Source organism: Mollisia scopiformis, assembly GCF_001500285.1.
Source record: "Mollisia scopiformis unplaced genomic scaffold LY89scaffold_28, whole genome shotgun sequence".
In the NCBI taxonomy this organism is placed as follows: domain Eukaryota; kingdom Fungi; phylum Ascomycota; class Leotiomycetes; order Helotiales; family Mollisiaceae; genus Mollisia; species Mollisia scopiformis.
The window spans coordinates 255488-269941 of NW_017263608.1; the positions used below are offsets into that span (position 1 = coordinate 255488).

The following is a 14454-nucleotide window of genomic DNA, read 5'->3' on the forward strand; positions in this document are numbered from 1 at the left end:
TGTTTCTACTACTATCTATACGTATGTACCTAGCATAGCGTGCAATATACCTCTCTTTTGTTTTTTTTTTAGGTTGGTATGAATGAGATGATGAAATATTGATCGTCTTTCAGGGTCCTTGTGAGATTGTATCGAAGCTAGCTGTTCGTGTAATTTTGTGAACAGTGGGGGGTTGGAAAGATCTGGATGCTGTATACAACCGCCTCCGAGAATCCGTGCGTGTGAACTTGGTGGAAGTTATGATAATTCTATTTCATTAACTTGCAACTCAACAGTATATAACCCCCCGAAACATGGCCGACCCCATCTAGCGCTCCAATATGCACAGCCCTCCCTCCTTCCCCGCCACCATCCAATCCAATCCAATCCAATCCCCAAAGAACACTGCCCCGGCGAGCAAACCGCCACGTATCAAGCAAGCAAGCAAGGCATGGAAAGCACGTGGAGCAATTTCTGCGATGTGCAACAAAGCCTCCCGTCGCGAAGAAAATTGTTCACAGCACGTGAGGAAACAAAGAAGTCAGGTCCAGCTAGGTAATGTTTTACAGTACATTCTTGATAACTCTCTCTTTACAATAGAAGCGAATGTGTGCTTCCCGAACAGAATACCCGATGTTTGCGCCTGTGATGAAGTGCCAAATTCCCAGAGATGCCCAGAGATGAAAAGGGAGGAGTGAAATAGGGAAGTGAGGAAAAGAAGTGAAGAAGGGAAGGTCGTGTATCATCAGGTCGTAAAAGTCTCTCTCCGCCGTACGGATGTTCCTGCTTCTTCTCGTCGATGGGCATTCGTATCCAGCCTCTTAGCAGCGCGCTGCACATCTTTCTTCCAAGCTCATAGAGCTTCCCTTCATAGATCATTTACTTTTTGTCGTTGGTAATGCCAAATGGGAATGAAGGGTTGCCTTCAACGCCAACGTTGCCACGCTTCTCCTCAGTGATTGTGAAAGTAGGAGATCCTTCGATACCAACGTTTGAGGCTTCACGCTTGTCATTGGTAATTCCGAATGGGAAGTCTGGATTGCCTTCGACACCGGTATTGCCGCGCTTCTCTTCTGTGATTGTGAAAGTGGGAGATCCTTCGACACCAACGTTGCCACGTTTGCCCGAAGTGAGTCCAAATGGAAAGTCGGGATTGCCCTCAACTCCAACATTTGACGCCTCACGCTTGGCTCCCCCAGTAAGACCAAACTTAAAAGATGGACTCCCCTCGACGCCAACATTACCGCGCTTCTCTGCAATCGGTTCGAAAGGCAGGATATGAATAGTGGGATCGTACGCTTCGCGTTTGGCGCCTCCATGAAGACCGAATTTGAAAGAGGGAGCGCCTTCGACGCCGACGTTCGATGCTTCACGGTCTTCGAGGAGCTCAGGATCACGCTTGTGGTGGCCTTGGGTGATGGTTAGGCCGTTGTGGCCGCTGACTCCGACACCGAAGTTGTTGCCGTTGCCGGGGTTGGGGAGAGGGGCGGAGAGGATGGAGGTGGTGAAGAGGGTGAGGAGGAGGGTGATGTTTTTGAGGGCGAGCATCGCTGGAGGTTGTTGGGAGAGAAAGTTGAAGATGGTGGAGAGTGACTTACTGAAGGTTGTTGATTTGTAAGTTGAAGGTTGTAGATTGTAGATTGAAGGGCGAAGATGGAAGTGAAAGTTGTTGAAGTGAAGTAAAGTAAAGTGTAGTGAAGGAATTGAAGGAGTTGAGATAAGATGCTGAGAAGGAAGATAGAAATCTTAGAGCTGAGAAGAAGGTTGAAGAGGTTTCGAAGAAGCTGAGGAAGCTGGCTGAATGCAGAAGATGATTGTGCTGATGATAAGAAGAAGAAACGAGATTCCACTGAGATATCTCAACCTTTTGTATCCAGAAGTCGTCCAAGAAAAGAAGCAGAGAGATTAATGTCTCAATAATCAACAATCCAACGTGCTATTTCTGATGTCGTGAGGGTCCGAAAAAAAGTAAGAAAGGTTCAACTCGACCCCAAGGACATGAATAGTACACAATTATACAAGCTCCGACGAGGTAACCAAAGAGATTGAGATGAGCTCGAAGTTGTACTACCAGAATCCATCATAAGCTGACCTCCACACTTTATATCCCAGGATATGCTAGCTTTCAAAGACATGATTCATATGAAATGGGCCCGTATTGGGCCCTTGAACCCTCGATATGCCTACACGAGCAGAGGTAGAAGGCAGCTTCGACCAAAAATACACACCAAAACTCCTTCCGGCGAGATGACGCGCCTTAGCGAGGTCATCACTTAACGACTAGGATACGTTTATCGCGAATAAGGTATAAGCTTGTCGGCGGCTATTTGAATCTCACCTTGAGCCTCGATCTCTTGGCCCATAGAGAAGGAACCTGTCGCGGTTATTTTGGGAGGAACGAGGCGAGGTAATATGTGGGGAAGCTAGTTCGAGCTGATGATTGGTCTGAGCCCAAAATAGGCGCTTTAGCGTCGATGAAACAAGCGAGGGCTGGTGAACAGCAGATCCTTCCCGTCGCGAACTCTTTCTTTCTACCTGCCACCTCATCAAATCAATCTCGACCTTTTGATTGTCTACCAGCTTGCAAATGTCGTGGTCAGCTGCAAGGCATGCATGTGTGTCGAGATCCTATTGATCAATACAAGAATGTTTCGAAACAAATTCTCACGTTCCTGGTTCCTGGTTTTTCTCACTGCCTCCCCCATGCATCGAGTGCCCATCAGGCTATTCTCGCGCATCCGCGTCCCCGAACACCCTTCCATAACATGATTCCATTCCGTTCCCGCCCTTTACTTGCAGCCACTCAATCTACAGTATATGATGAGTGGCAGGGTTGAGTCTGGACAGCTGGACAGGGAACCCTTCTTCAGTATTAAGCTGTCATTTGGAAAACCTTGTCTACCCGAGGGCTACCCGCCACGCGGCTCTTGCTGCTTCCTTCACAGCCCGATTCTTCTTTTTCTTTCCGGCTTCCGAGTTAATCCTTGGCCGGATCATGAGTTTCCGTTTGGTATCCAATGGATACGATCCTTTCACATAGCTAGTGAAGCTTGGCAGTGAAGCAAGTGCAGACATCAACACATACAGCGACTGGGTCTGTTTGAAAGGGTGCCTGGAAAGGGTTTCTCATACGTTGTTGGCTGTTTGATATCTTGGTTCAGAGTAAGGCTCCCGAGCGGCGAGTGCCACTCTTCTGCAGCCACCCATAGCGGCCCGCTGTCGCGATGATGGTGTCATGAAGATAAAGGGAATCAATTATGGACCCGATACCATGGACAGGAATTTGGCGTTCGATCCCGAATTCATCATCTCCTGCAGATTAAGAGACTGCTTCAACTGTCCAGTGTCTCATGAAGTTTGGTTATTGGAGGAACTGCCCATTTCAATCTATGATTTGAATTACGTGCTCGCTGAAACCTCTTATTTCTGTGTATTTCTGTGCCACACCACGTCTACAGTCTACCATCAAATCTCTGGATTAGTATGCATGTTAGAGATGCTATGAATGACACATGAAGATATGCTATCAATCTGTGCAAATGAATATTTGTTGATATTTTCGTTAAATTATTTGCAGATCAATCAAGCAGCACATGTGTGCTATTTCCATTCATACTCCTCAACCAATACACCCACTCATGAAATCCCAGTGGAACCCCCAACCTGTTGACCATTTCGACTCCAAATTCAAACCCCAAATGCCCTTCCAATCCAGGTCCATACTCCGAGAAATGTCGTACACCAAATGAATTCGTACCAATCATGCCTGATACTCCTGCCCAGTCCCCAACGCCGTCCATAAGCATACTATCAACAAAACTTCTGTCCATCTGGAAGACTTCCCGCGTTGCCCGGTGTCTTGGTTATACAATTTGTATGTGCCTTTGATATTATTCCACCAAAAATAGCGGCAGGTACAGCAACAAACATGACGATTCCTACTCCCATACAGATGCATGCTTTTCGTCGATTCCTTTTTGCTGATTCCGAAATAGTTTGCGGTTTGGATGGCGATTCGGATCTCGAGTAGAACGTTGGATCCAAAGGCGGCGCGTATGGTGGAGGAGCTGCTGTAGAAGATTCTTCTGGGGAAATATTGTGCATTGGGAGCTATAGTTTCTTAGTGGGTTCTCCGGGAATCTTCGTCGTTGGGAATTACTGAATTATTTTTCTGTCGACTTACCAGTGGACCATCATCCGACATGCGTGTCATGATCGGAGCAGGTCTAAAGACCAGACAGTGGTCGAATTCCGTCCTGGCGACTTTGATCTTGTGTCGTATCAATAACCTTAGACCAAGAATTGTCCCTTCAAATTTTGAGCAGTCGGACGCGAGATGGTATAATTTCGAAACGACGTCTCAAACTTGATTGCCTCGACATTCAAGTTCTGAAAGAACTGATATTTGGGAAGAATCGAGTGCGACTCGCTTTGACTTATTCTCTGTCTCCTTTCAAGCATGGATGAGACAGATGGAAGGGCGTTGTGCAGTCTGTAGGCATTTTTCTGGCATTCACGCCGCGGTTGGGTGGCTGAGTATCTGCCTTGACCATGCTGAATCGTCCTTCTAGCGGATAGAAAAACATCCCGGATTCAGCCACCCCAGCAACTCCAGATTTACAGAGCGGTTAAGTGACAAGTAAGCTGCTTGGATCATGGAAGGGGAAGCGGTTTCACAAGGCTGACATACTTCCCACCAACCAGAAGCGCAGCCAAATTTAGCTGCACGTGATTGCAAAGACCAGTTGAGCAATTTGTGTATTTTTGTTCATTGCCAGCCATCTATTCTGGACTTCATCCATTCCATACCGGTAGTTTAGGTTTCCAAATACATTCTCCTGTTAATTTCTAGAATTAACTATTGTGAAACGGACCACGACTCCAACCGTGATTATAATGATCACCAAAATAGCGGTACAAATGAGCTTCCTGCGCGCTCTCCCATCGATGATCTGATCCCCATCACGAATGATCCTCTGTTCGATTCGGTAGGTAGGCTTCGGTTGATTGTTGAATTGCGTTAGCAATATGTCATCCGTTCTTGAAGTATTGTGGACATGTGCCCGGCCGTCGAAATATGATGGAGGGGGCTCGACAGGAGTTGACGACGCAGCAGTCTGAGAGTTGGTGATTAGCCTTGAATGGTGAAGCAGAAAACGAATTACGGAGGCGAGTATTTACCCTCGCGAGTTCGGGGTCGCCCATCGTACTCCAGTATCAATATTCTTCTTTGATTTGTTGTTCCCTCGGATTCGTTTTCTTTTTGCGAGCTTTGTGCGAATTGTTGGTTCCTTTCGTCTGCGACCAATGCTGTTCAACTCGTCGTGATGTTGACGAAGTTTCGCAACTTTCATGTACTGTACGAGAAAGGCTTCAACAAATCTGTTCGCAAAAGAAAACTCGCTACAGATGCATCCTCCTTCTTGTATTAATTTCCTAGGCCAACAAAACACTGCGCCGCAAAGTTGGTGGCTGCGATGTTCAGGACCTGCAACATCCAACATTCTGCCTCGTTTCGTCCAATCCCACGGTCTAGAACGAATTATTAGCGCGTTGGAGAACATCGTTGCAATTTCAAATGTTCAGATGAACGGCTCTACATTGTTGCGCGTCTATTAATTATATATACGTTGTCCTCGCACATGCCATCTATTCCTTCGAGTTCCTGTGCCTCCTCCGTGACGAAGTCGAGGCTTCCTTCGCTCAGTATGATACATGCCAGGTACATCTATGGTGGTATATCCTCCTCCAAAACGCCAGTGAACGCCATTTGCCATGCAAAACTCAATTATCACAGTTCCCACTCGTCGACCCGTCGTCCCATCTTATACACACATTGTTCCGTCCCCACTTGAACGCTACGCCAGCAACGACAAGCGCAATAGCGATCATGATGATGATAGCGACCAAGAAGCAGATGAAGCGGCGCTTGTTGTACTGTTGCTTTCGATAGTAGGCTGCTGATGGACTTTCCTGTCGCTTGAACGGGCTTGGGGATGCGGAGCGCGACACGCTGGTGTTGGGTGGGAGTAAGAGGTTCTCGGCTTCGGCGTGGAAATTGTAGGCTGGTGGAGGGACGTTTGGTGCTTGCTATCTTTCATCAGTACTCATTCCCATCACTGAAACTGCTCTGTACATACATCCAAGAACGGATTCGGACTCGGTATCGGTGATGGAGGTGGAAGTGGGTGATTGGCCTCCACATCGTGAAGTTTGTATGGATTATTGGAAGACATCTTATCTGATCAACAACAACAACAACGACTTATTCTTTCTTCCCACTAGATAGGTACCGTCACCAGAAAGAACACCAAGAGAAATCCCCATCTACATATACCTCCTCCCTCCCACCCACTTGACATACAACATACAACCTCCAACCCACAACAATACCCTCTCACGTAACCCTCCTCTTCGCAAAACGCGCAAAAGTGACCAGAATGGCGAAGCACGGCTTCGCTTGCTTCGCTTAGTGGCTGAGCACTTCCATTCCTTCCGTGCATACGATACGATACGACGCCCCTGCAGAAAAAGGGTTAAAAGGGGATATTTTCCCGAAAAGGGAGCCGTGGGGGATGGATGGATGGATGGATGGATAGGCGGTGTTTGTGTTTTGCTTGGGCTGCGATGGCGGATTGGGGTTGGTATGGGTTGGCTGTTTTTGGGCGAGGAGGAGGAGGGGACACGTGATTGGGGATTTTCGGGATCGGGAGGTTTTTTTATGGGGGGGCCTTGCTTGCTGACGTCTTTTTAGGGGTTGGATGTCAGGCGGTGGGTTTGGAATTGTAGGTGGATGAAGGGTGGAGGTGAGGTGAGGTGAGGTGAGGCTTGTGATGCGGTGTGGTATCGTGAGGGGGCAGAGGGAGTGGAGACTTTGACGTATATTCATTTCTTTTTTTCCTTCGGGTGAGGTGCAGAATGAATGTATGTGATGCGTGAGAGTGGAGACTTTGGGGTATGAGGGTTCGTGTTCATTTCTAGATTTCGATGATTTTATTGAAATATAGTTTTTTACACTGTTATGAATGGTTTCTGTTATGATATCTAGTGTTGAAATTGGAATTGAAGTGAGGTACTTTGTTTCAGTGACACTCGGTGTCATTTTAGGGCCACCTCACTAAAGTTTCAGGCTTTCAATCGCTAAAATCCCTGGGTAGACAGGCTCTTCGTGTCACTAATGGCTTTCTAAATGTATAGAGTTATAGTGCTGACCGTCACACTTTCACTTCCCAGCCTGAAAACTCATTCCCTTTCCCCATTCAATCAATTAATCTAAGGATAATATCCATTAACCATTAACCTTAAAGTCATCTCGAGTATCCGTGAGGAGAAATCGACCAACCAAAGCTGTGCCGCTCAGCAACCGCACACTGCCACCCAATATCACGTCTCTCTCTCGAGAGCCCCAATCACAAACGGCTCTGTTTGACATTGCATCCATCTTTTCGAACTTATCCTTTGGTTTGAAGCTACATAAAATGCAGCAAAATGGAACAGAAGTATCGAAAACCACCACAGCCTGTATCGAAGATGGATGAATTCCCCACTTCACGATACCGGGACCGTGGTAATTGGAAGAAAGAGAGCTGTACATAAGAACCGCGCCCCGCAAGAAGCAGTAAAGTTTATGTCAAGAACTTGCCCGTTTGAACCGTCAACATGAAGTTCTCCCACTCTCTAACTTTGTTGCTCGTATCAGCAACACATGCACTCGCAGCACCAACCCCCAGCGTCCCATCCGTAACGCTCACCTTCCGCGATAGTCACGGCACCGTCACGCTTCGCCAGGACATCCCGTTGAACAACCTCGTCGTCAGCATTCGTGCGTCTCCTCAGCCCCTTCCTCTTCTCTGTCTATCACTTCTCAGCTAACTGGAATCATAGCTCCGAGCCCGCTCGCGTCGACAGCGGACAAGTGGGCGGATTTCGATAATGTTTGGTGTGGGATTGGGAGCCCGCCTGGGGCGCCGGCCAGTACGGTGAGCTGGGATAAAGAGGATGTGACGCATTTTAGTCCGCCGATTTTGGTGGGGTTTATTAGGTGTTGTAGGGGGACGAAGGAGAAGTGTGAACGTTGAGGGGGGTTGTTTCTGTGTTTGTATTGTAGTTGGGATAGAAAAAGTAATTCGAACGTGTGGTGGAGCTGTATATGTATGTAAAGGGACGGAATCAATGAGATAAACTTCGAAAGCATGAAAGAGGATAAGAAAGCACGCTAATTTGCAAATTGACCTGAACTTATGATGGTGGACACTTGTCTACGCTAAACAAAAATGCTGGACCCAACATGGCTCAAGATGTCTTCGAGAGAGACGTTATTATACGCGCATTCTATTGATGCTGTCAGAACATTCGAAGCTTGAGCTTTGGCAGTATACGCAGTGCTCTGTTGGTGTTGAAGCTTGGAAGCAATTCGGGAAGAAAGTTTGTAACCGTGCCACGTGATCGGCCTGTGGCGCATTTTAGCGGACCATTTTTCTTCAGCCAGCCGTGCCTCACAACGGCATCCAAACGAACAACCCACGAACAATCATTGTGGAGGCTCAGCGAACATAACATCGAGGCAGTGTCTGGCGAGTTCGGCTGATTTTCTTCGTTACGAAGTCACAAATCATGACCTCAAGAAGAGGAGAAACCAACCTCCGCGCCGATTCGAGGATAATCTGTCGTTCCCTCGCTTTTCTTCCCCGCATACCCGCGAAACACCGTTCTTTTCTAAACTGCCGGACGGAGCGGCGATCTTCTAGGGCATGACCCCGAGATCTACCTCTTATAACAGATCCAATGGCGATGCGTGGTGGTCGTCATGCATGCCACCATGGATCAGTGCGGGGTGGAATGCCTGTATGGGGTTTCTTGTCCTGGGTCACAACTGTACTCGTACAGTCGGACATGCAGGAACAGATTCTCCTTGAACAAGACCAAGAGAAAGATTCTCCCTCGCGCGGTGAGCTGGCGGGGTTTCTTTGACCCGAAGAGAGGCTCGGGGTGAGTTGTGTCGATAGCCTGGGTTCAGAAAGTTTTGATCCCGAAATTAGGTTTGGGATATATAGCTACCCTGGCTCAATGCCTCGCATCTTTGTTTCTGCGGTTTTTGATCTCCTGTTTGTTGATTCAAGATGTTCCTTAAGTGTAGAAAAGTCGTTTGGGCTTTGCTCATTGGAACTGTGAGCGCTGGAACGGTGACTTATAGCATTCCAGCAAGTGTACCTACGTCCGCGACGCCGTTGGATGTTGCTCCAGTTGGGATATCGTGAGTTTTCAATGGCATATAAAGTACTAGTTTGACGAGATTCAGATTCGAATTTTTTACCTTCCCATCGTACTTCCTCAATGTCTCGGCGACGAATCAATGTCTGAAGAATTTCGAGACTTTGACAGGAGTATGGCCTCCGATCCGAATTGGTGGAACAACACAGTGAGTCAGTTCAGTCGAGAGGATTACAGCTCTCTGATTATGGATAGAGATCGAGCCACTTATGATCCTTCTACATCGGCATATGTTGTGTATTCGGTTGCCGCTCCGACTGATGCTCCTGCGAGCTTGACTTTTGGTCAATCCTTTATGTCTCTTGCTTCGACTTATGCTGGAAACGTAGTTCTGGGCGAGTAAATTCCATTGACAGACGTACGGAGTAGTTGCTGATGGAAACCAGGTCTCAATCGAGCACACGACAACATCTCGAACACAATCGCAGCTGCTAAAGTCGCCACAGCGAAAATGAGTAATCTGCGAGCAATCGAGCTGGGGAACGAGCCCGAATGTACACCTCCCTCTCCAACTTTCTTCCCAGCACAATCTCTGACCTCAATCAGATTACCTAACTGACGATCAACCCATCGCCACAGAATCAGGAACCTGGACACCCGCCATCGACGCCGCCTCCCAAGACAACTGGGACATCCTCGTCGGCAGCGCCCTTTCCAAAACAAACATAATCCAAGCCGGCAACTCCAACTCCGCGCCTCCCACCTGGGGCGCCGCCGAACTCATCGCCACAGAAAACGACACAGTGCAATCCTACGTCTACGATTACGCCCACCACAACTACCCCGGCGGAACCATCTCCTCGCTCATGTCACACAGCGACATCAGCTCCAACCTCGCGATCTTCAACGACGATATCGCCGCCGCCGCTACCACAGGCAAAGACTACGTGCTGGGAGAAACGAACTCGGTTTCTGGCGGCGGGGCAAGTACCGTTAGTCCGCTCTTCGGCGCCGCGCTCTGGACGCTGGATTATTCTGTCCTAGCTTCCAGCCTGGGTATCAAGAGGACGTATTTCCACCACGGCACCATCGGTGCTTGCTACTACTGTTTCTGGGGGCGCTACGATATGGGGGCTCCATACTACGGGGCCTATGTCGCGACGGCGTTCATGGCTGGCGCGGCAGCGGTGGTGGAGCTGGATGATGGGTCGACGGATTATGCTGCGTATGTGGTGTTTGATGGCGCCGGGAGCCCGTTGAGGGTTTTGTTAGTTAATAGTGATTATTATTCGAGTGGGACGAGGGGGTCGGAGACGTTTGTTTTGGGTGGGTTGGGAGGAGCGGCGAGTGTGAAGAGTAAGAGGTTGACGGCGGCGAGTGCGAATAGTAGGGTTGATCAGGGTGGGAATCCGACGTTTGGGGGGCAGACGTTTGCGAATGAGACGTGTGTTATTGGTGGGACGGAGACTTTTGAGAGTACGGCCGTGAGTGGTGGGACGGGCAGCTTTGTTGTTGGTGCTAGTGAGGCTTTGCTTGTATATCTGCAGTAGGCGGTCGAAAAGCGATTTTTTCAGCAATAATCAATAACCAAAATTACAACTTCTGAATCGAGACGGAAGTTGTAAACTTCGAAAAACGCTACACTGTGTGAAGTGTGTGCACCCAATCGAAATTATGTATAATTGGAACGACCATACAAACCTCGCCGGGGATATACGGGTACCTCATCATCATCAGGTACAAAACACAACTCACCTGGGATGAACTGCCGAAGCCTAAACTCTCGGTACATGGCGCATGATCTCTATTGTGGATCCTTGATCTGGGGTAAATTCCCTGGGCGGCCCGGAGTTATATCTCGGCAAGACAGGGGAAAGCATGGTTTAGATGAATAAACATTTGGTTATATTGGGTGCGTGTTCCTGGGAGGAAAATTGTTTCTTGGAGATAAGATCTTTATCTTAGCAACAGCAACGTCTCCTCGACTTTTGAAAGAAGAAATCGAGACGAGATGTTTTTCGGTCTCGTGGCATTGCTGCTCGTAGGGCTAGGATCTGCTAGTGTCCAGATCGTGAGATGGTATCCCATGCCTCTACCCCAATTGAGAAACTGACAGGTTAAACCAGGTCCCAGGAGCAACCATCACGACCGCAGGGACGAACCAGCACATGCAAGCCCACGGCGGCGGTATCGTCGAAGTCTCCGGGACCTACTACCTGATCGGCGAAAACAAACTCAACGGCAGCGCTTTCCAATCTATCAACTGCTACTCCTCAACCGATCTCGTGTCCTGGACCTTCGTGAACAAAGTGCTGACGCTGCAAGCGAGCGGGGATCTGGGGCCCAATAGGGTGGTGGAGAGGCCGCATGTGATGTTTAATGAGAAGACGGGGAAGTGGGTTATGTGGATGCATATCGATTCGAGTAGTTATGGGGAGGCGAGAGCGGGGGTTGCGACCAGTAGCAGTGTTTGTGGGAGTTATACTTATTTGTGAGTTTGAGGGGTGAGAGTGCTGGTTTTGATGGAGTGCTGATGAGGGTAGGGGTGCGAGTAAGCCGTTGGGGTTTCAGAGTAGGGATATGAATGTTTTCAAAGGTGTGTAAAAAAGAGTGAGGATAGTATAGGAGACGGCTGCTGACAGGAACTGGATACCGATGGTACGGGGTATCTTTTGACGGAAGATGTGAGTGGAATGAATGGAAGTGAGAATTGATTCTGACGATGTCCAGCGTGCGAATGGTCTTCGAATCGACAAACTTTCAGATGACTACCTGAGCGTTGAATCTGCAACACATCTTTACGCTCAGGATTATGAGGCTCCAGCACTTTACAAAAGCGGAGACACGTATTTCATGTTTGCAAGTCATGAAAGTGGATGGGGTGAGTAGCATCTGAAGAATAGACGAAACAAACACTGAAAGAGAGATAAGATCCGAACGACAACATATACTGTACTGCGACAAACTTAAGCGGACCTTGGTCGGCATGGGCAACCTTTGCCACATCAGGATCGAAGACCTTCAGCTCGCAGACTTCTGCTGTGGTGAGCATTAATGGAGTAGTGATGTATTTTGCTTTGTGTATTTTGAGGATGCAGCTGCTAAACCTCGATAGATACATGGGCGATCGATGGGAATCGAAAAATTTGATGACTTCGACATATGTCTGGCTTCCGTTGACCATATCCGGAACAACAGCGAAACTAGTAAGAAGACTGTCCTCTCGTGAGACATTGACTGACAACTCAGACCAATGAGGTGAACTGGGTCTTAGATATCGCAGGAGGAAAGTGGTCTGCAGGACCCGATGAAACGGCGCCAGAAGCAGAAGCTTCGACAAATACAATATCTGGAGGAGCTAAAGAACAGTCTTGCTCCGGGTGCTCAGGTACCTCCGACGTCGGGTATATTGGAGGCTCCGCGGGTGGGACATTGACTTTTCCGAGCATCTCGAGTACGGTTGCAACAACAACGACCATTCGAATCAAGTATATCAACGGAGATAGTACGCAAAGGTATGCGAATGTGTTGGTGAACGGCGTCGCATATGTGGTTGCCTTTTTGCCGACAACGGGAAGTACGCCTGGGACGAGCACATTGACGGTACCGCTAAAGTCTGGAAGTGGGAATGTGATTGAGTTTGAGGCATATAATGGTGGATGGGGTGAGTTATTTCGGGAGCCGAGTTGGTTTTTGGAACTAATATCTGGTAGGACCCGATATTGATCGTCTGATGGTGCCCGTGTCATAATATTTGTGGAGTACGAAGTATTGCAGGCTCAGACAACCTCTTCCACAGCTTCAGTGCTCACGACTTTTGATCGTGCTTTTTCAGAAGCCAAAGCCATGTAGCATCCACTCAAAAGGTCAATTGAATCGTGCCGTGATGGTTTCAGGCATCGAATGATACGTTGCGGGAAAAAGTATCGTTTTCGTAGTATCGATGATTCTCTCCAGCACTGCCATCTTCTCGTAATCATGGATCGCGAGATCAATGAGACATCTGATGTTGGTGGCAAAGGCGCATTCGTACACATTTCCTTAAGCACCGAGTAGAAATCTCCGAATAGAGTGGGGTTCATTATTTGTCTGGATGATAGCTCTTTCCGTGTCGTTTTGATTGCGTTGTCCGTTGCCTCTTCGTATTGTTGTCCAAGCATTCGATTTCGCAAGTAGTTCCCCAGTACCGTTGAAAAGAGAAGTGCTGGTTCTCCGCCCAAAGGCTCATCCGAACTCATGCACCGGTACACGCATGGGATCTCAACCGTGGTGATCGCTTTGGCCTTCAGCGCATATGTTCCGATCTGAATTTCGACATCGTCCAAGTGCGGGTAACTGGTGGCTTGCTGGACAGCTGTCACGGAGACCCAAATGTAGCCAGTTGCACATGCACACAATGAATACTTCGACCCATTCGAGAGGTTTTCTTTCTCAAAGAAGGCTTTTGCCCCATATGCTCGAATATCGGCGAAATTGGCAGTCAGATCTGATCCATATTTGCCTAGTAGCTTTTCATCCGTAACATTGAGATCCGGCAAGTCGATGCCAGAATCCGTTCGTGAAGTTATGTAGAACATTGGTTGGGTCATGTATTCGGTGTCAAGTATCCCATCTTGAACACGGCTGATCCTTAGACGTGGGCTCGAAACTATGGTTGTGAGCGGCGGGTTCTTGATAAAGGCAAGCATTGCGTCTTACACTCTGTAGATACAATAGCCTCCTGGATGATGTCTGGCAAATGTGTAAAGACTCTCTCGCTTTGAGACTTGACATCGATGAACGACGGTGTCCTACTTCGGCTTGTGACGTAGACGTCCTCTGAAATATCCATGCTGAATATTCTTTAAGGAATTGATTGATCGACGACGGAAACTAAGATACGGCGGGGAGATGATGCTTATCATTGATAGAAAGAAGATAAGCAGCGGTGACGGAGGTTTAAACTGTAGGGAGGGCCTTGCTTGCTGTTATTCCATTGTGGTTCCGGAACGGAGGAAACGATCTCGTATTGAGAAGCATCGCTAAATTTAGGTGTCCACAGGGCGAGGTGAATACGAGGTTATGGCGAATGGGACGAATGATGACATTTCTGAAACGCAGACCGACAGGATCTCGAACATGCGGGACGGACCTTAAGAGGAGGTGATCCTGGTTTGAGGTGGAAGAAGGGTGCTTGAGAACTTGCTTTTTACAGTTGAGATACAGATATCACGTGATATCAAAAAGTAATCCACTTTTGCACTTGCAGCTGAGGTCGTATAGGTA

At 48.2% G+C, this 14454-nt stretch overlaps 7 protein-coding genes across 7 annotated transcripts; 3 read left to right on the forward strand and 4 right to left on the reverse strand.

The window, feature by feature from the left end:
- Nucleotides 1-767: 767 nt before the first annotated feature.
- On the reverse strand, nt 768-1834 carry LY89DRAFT_274189 (uncharacterized protein). The gene is made up of 2 exons (XM_018206391.1): nt 1578-1834; nt 768-1529 (listed from the first exon to the last, which is right to left on the reverse strand). The coding sequence occupies exon 2, from the start codon at nt 1525-1527 to the stop codon at nt 859-861; it is 669 nt and encodes a 222-aa protein (XP_018063970.1). The 5' UTR covers nt 1528-1529; nt 1578-1834; the 3' UTR covers nt 768-858.
- Nucleotides 1835-3636: 1802 nt separating this feature from the next.
- LY89DRAFT_274200 (uncharacterized protein) lies at nt 3637-4176 on the reverse strand. Its single transcript, XM_018206392.1, has one exon. It carries the CDS (start codon nt 4081-4083, stop codon nt 3790-3792), a length of 294 nt encoding a protein of 97 aa, XP_018063971.1. The 5' UTR covers nt 4084-4176; the 3' UTR covers nt 3637-3789.
- A 1464-nt stretch (nt 4177-5640) lies between these two features.
- Nucleotides 5641-6305, reverse strand: LY89DRAFT_690082 (uncharacterized protein; the record flags this gene model as incomplete). Its single annotated transcript, XM_018216026.1, has 2 exons — nt 6120-6305; nt 5641-6069 (listed from the first exon to the last, which is right to left on the reverse strand). Coding segments are annotated over exons 1-2 (398 nt in total), but the record flags the coding sequence as incomplete, so codon positions are not given.
- A 1333-nt stretch (nt 6306-7638) lies between these two features.
- On the forward strand, nt 7639-8057 carry LY89DRAFT_740700 (uncharacterized protein; the record flags this gene model as incomplete). Its single annotated transcript, XM_018220621.1, has 2 exons — nt 7639-7801; nt 7864-8057. The coding sequence occupies 2 exons, from the start codon at nt 7639-7641 to the stop codon at nt 8055-8057; spliced, it is 357 nt and encodes a 118-aa protein (XP_018063973.1).
- A 939-nt stretch (nt 8058-8996) lies between these two features.
- Nucleotides 8997-10970, forward strand: LY89DRAFT_274367 (uncharacterized protein). Its single transcript, XM_018206394.1, has 5 exons — nt 8997-9232; nt 9278-9397; nt 9445-9584; nt 9636-9743; nt 9796-10970. Exons 1-5 carry the CDS (start codon nt 9099-9101, stop codon nt 10737-10739), a joined length of 1446 nt encoding a protein of 481 aa, XP_018063974.1. The 5' UTR covers nt 8997-9098; the 3' UTR covers nt 10740-10970.
- A 230-nt stretch (nt 10971-11200) lies between these two features.
- On the forward strand, nt 11201-12940 carry LY89DRAFT_701169 (glycosyl hydrolase family 43 protein; the record flags this gene model as incomplete). The annotated part of the gene is made up of 9 exons (XM_018217174.1): nt 11201-11260; nt 11316-11680; nt 11733-11787; nt 11832-11873; nt 11920-12070; nt 12121-12256; nt 12305-12395; nt 12439-12853; nt 12903-12940. 9 exons carry the CDS (start codon nt 11201-11203, stop codon nt 12938-12940), a joined length of 1353 nt encoding a protein of 450 aa, XP_018063975.1.
- LY89DRAFT_274343 (uncharacterized protein) lies at nt 12671-14170 on the reverse strand. Its single transcript, XM_018206393.1, has 2 exons — nt 13888-14170; nt 12671-13837 (listed from the first exon to the last, which is right to left on the reverse strand). Exons 1-2 carry the CDS (start codon nt 14018-14020, stop codon nt 12969-12971), a joined length of 1002 nt encoding a protein of 333 aa, XP_018063976.1. The 5' UTR covers nt 14021-14170; the 3' UTR covers nt 12671-12968.
- Nucleotides 14171-14454: the final 284 nt, after the last annotated feature.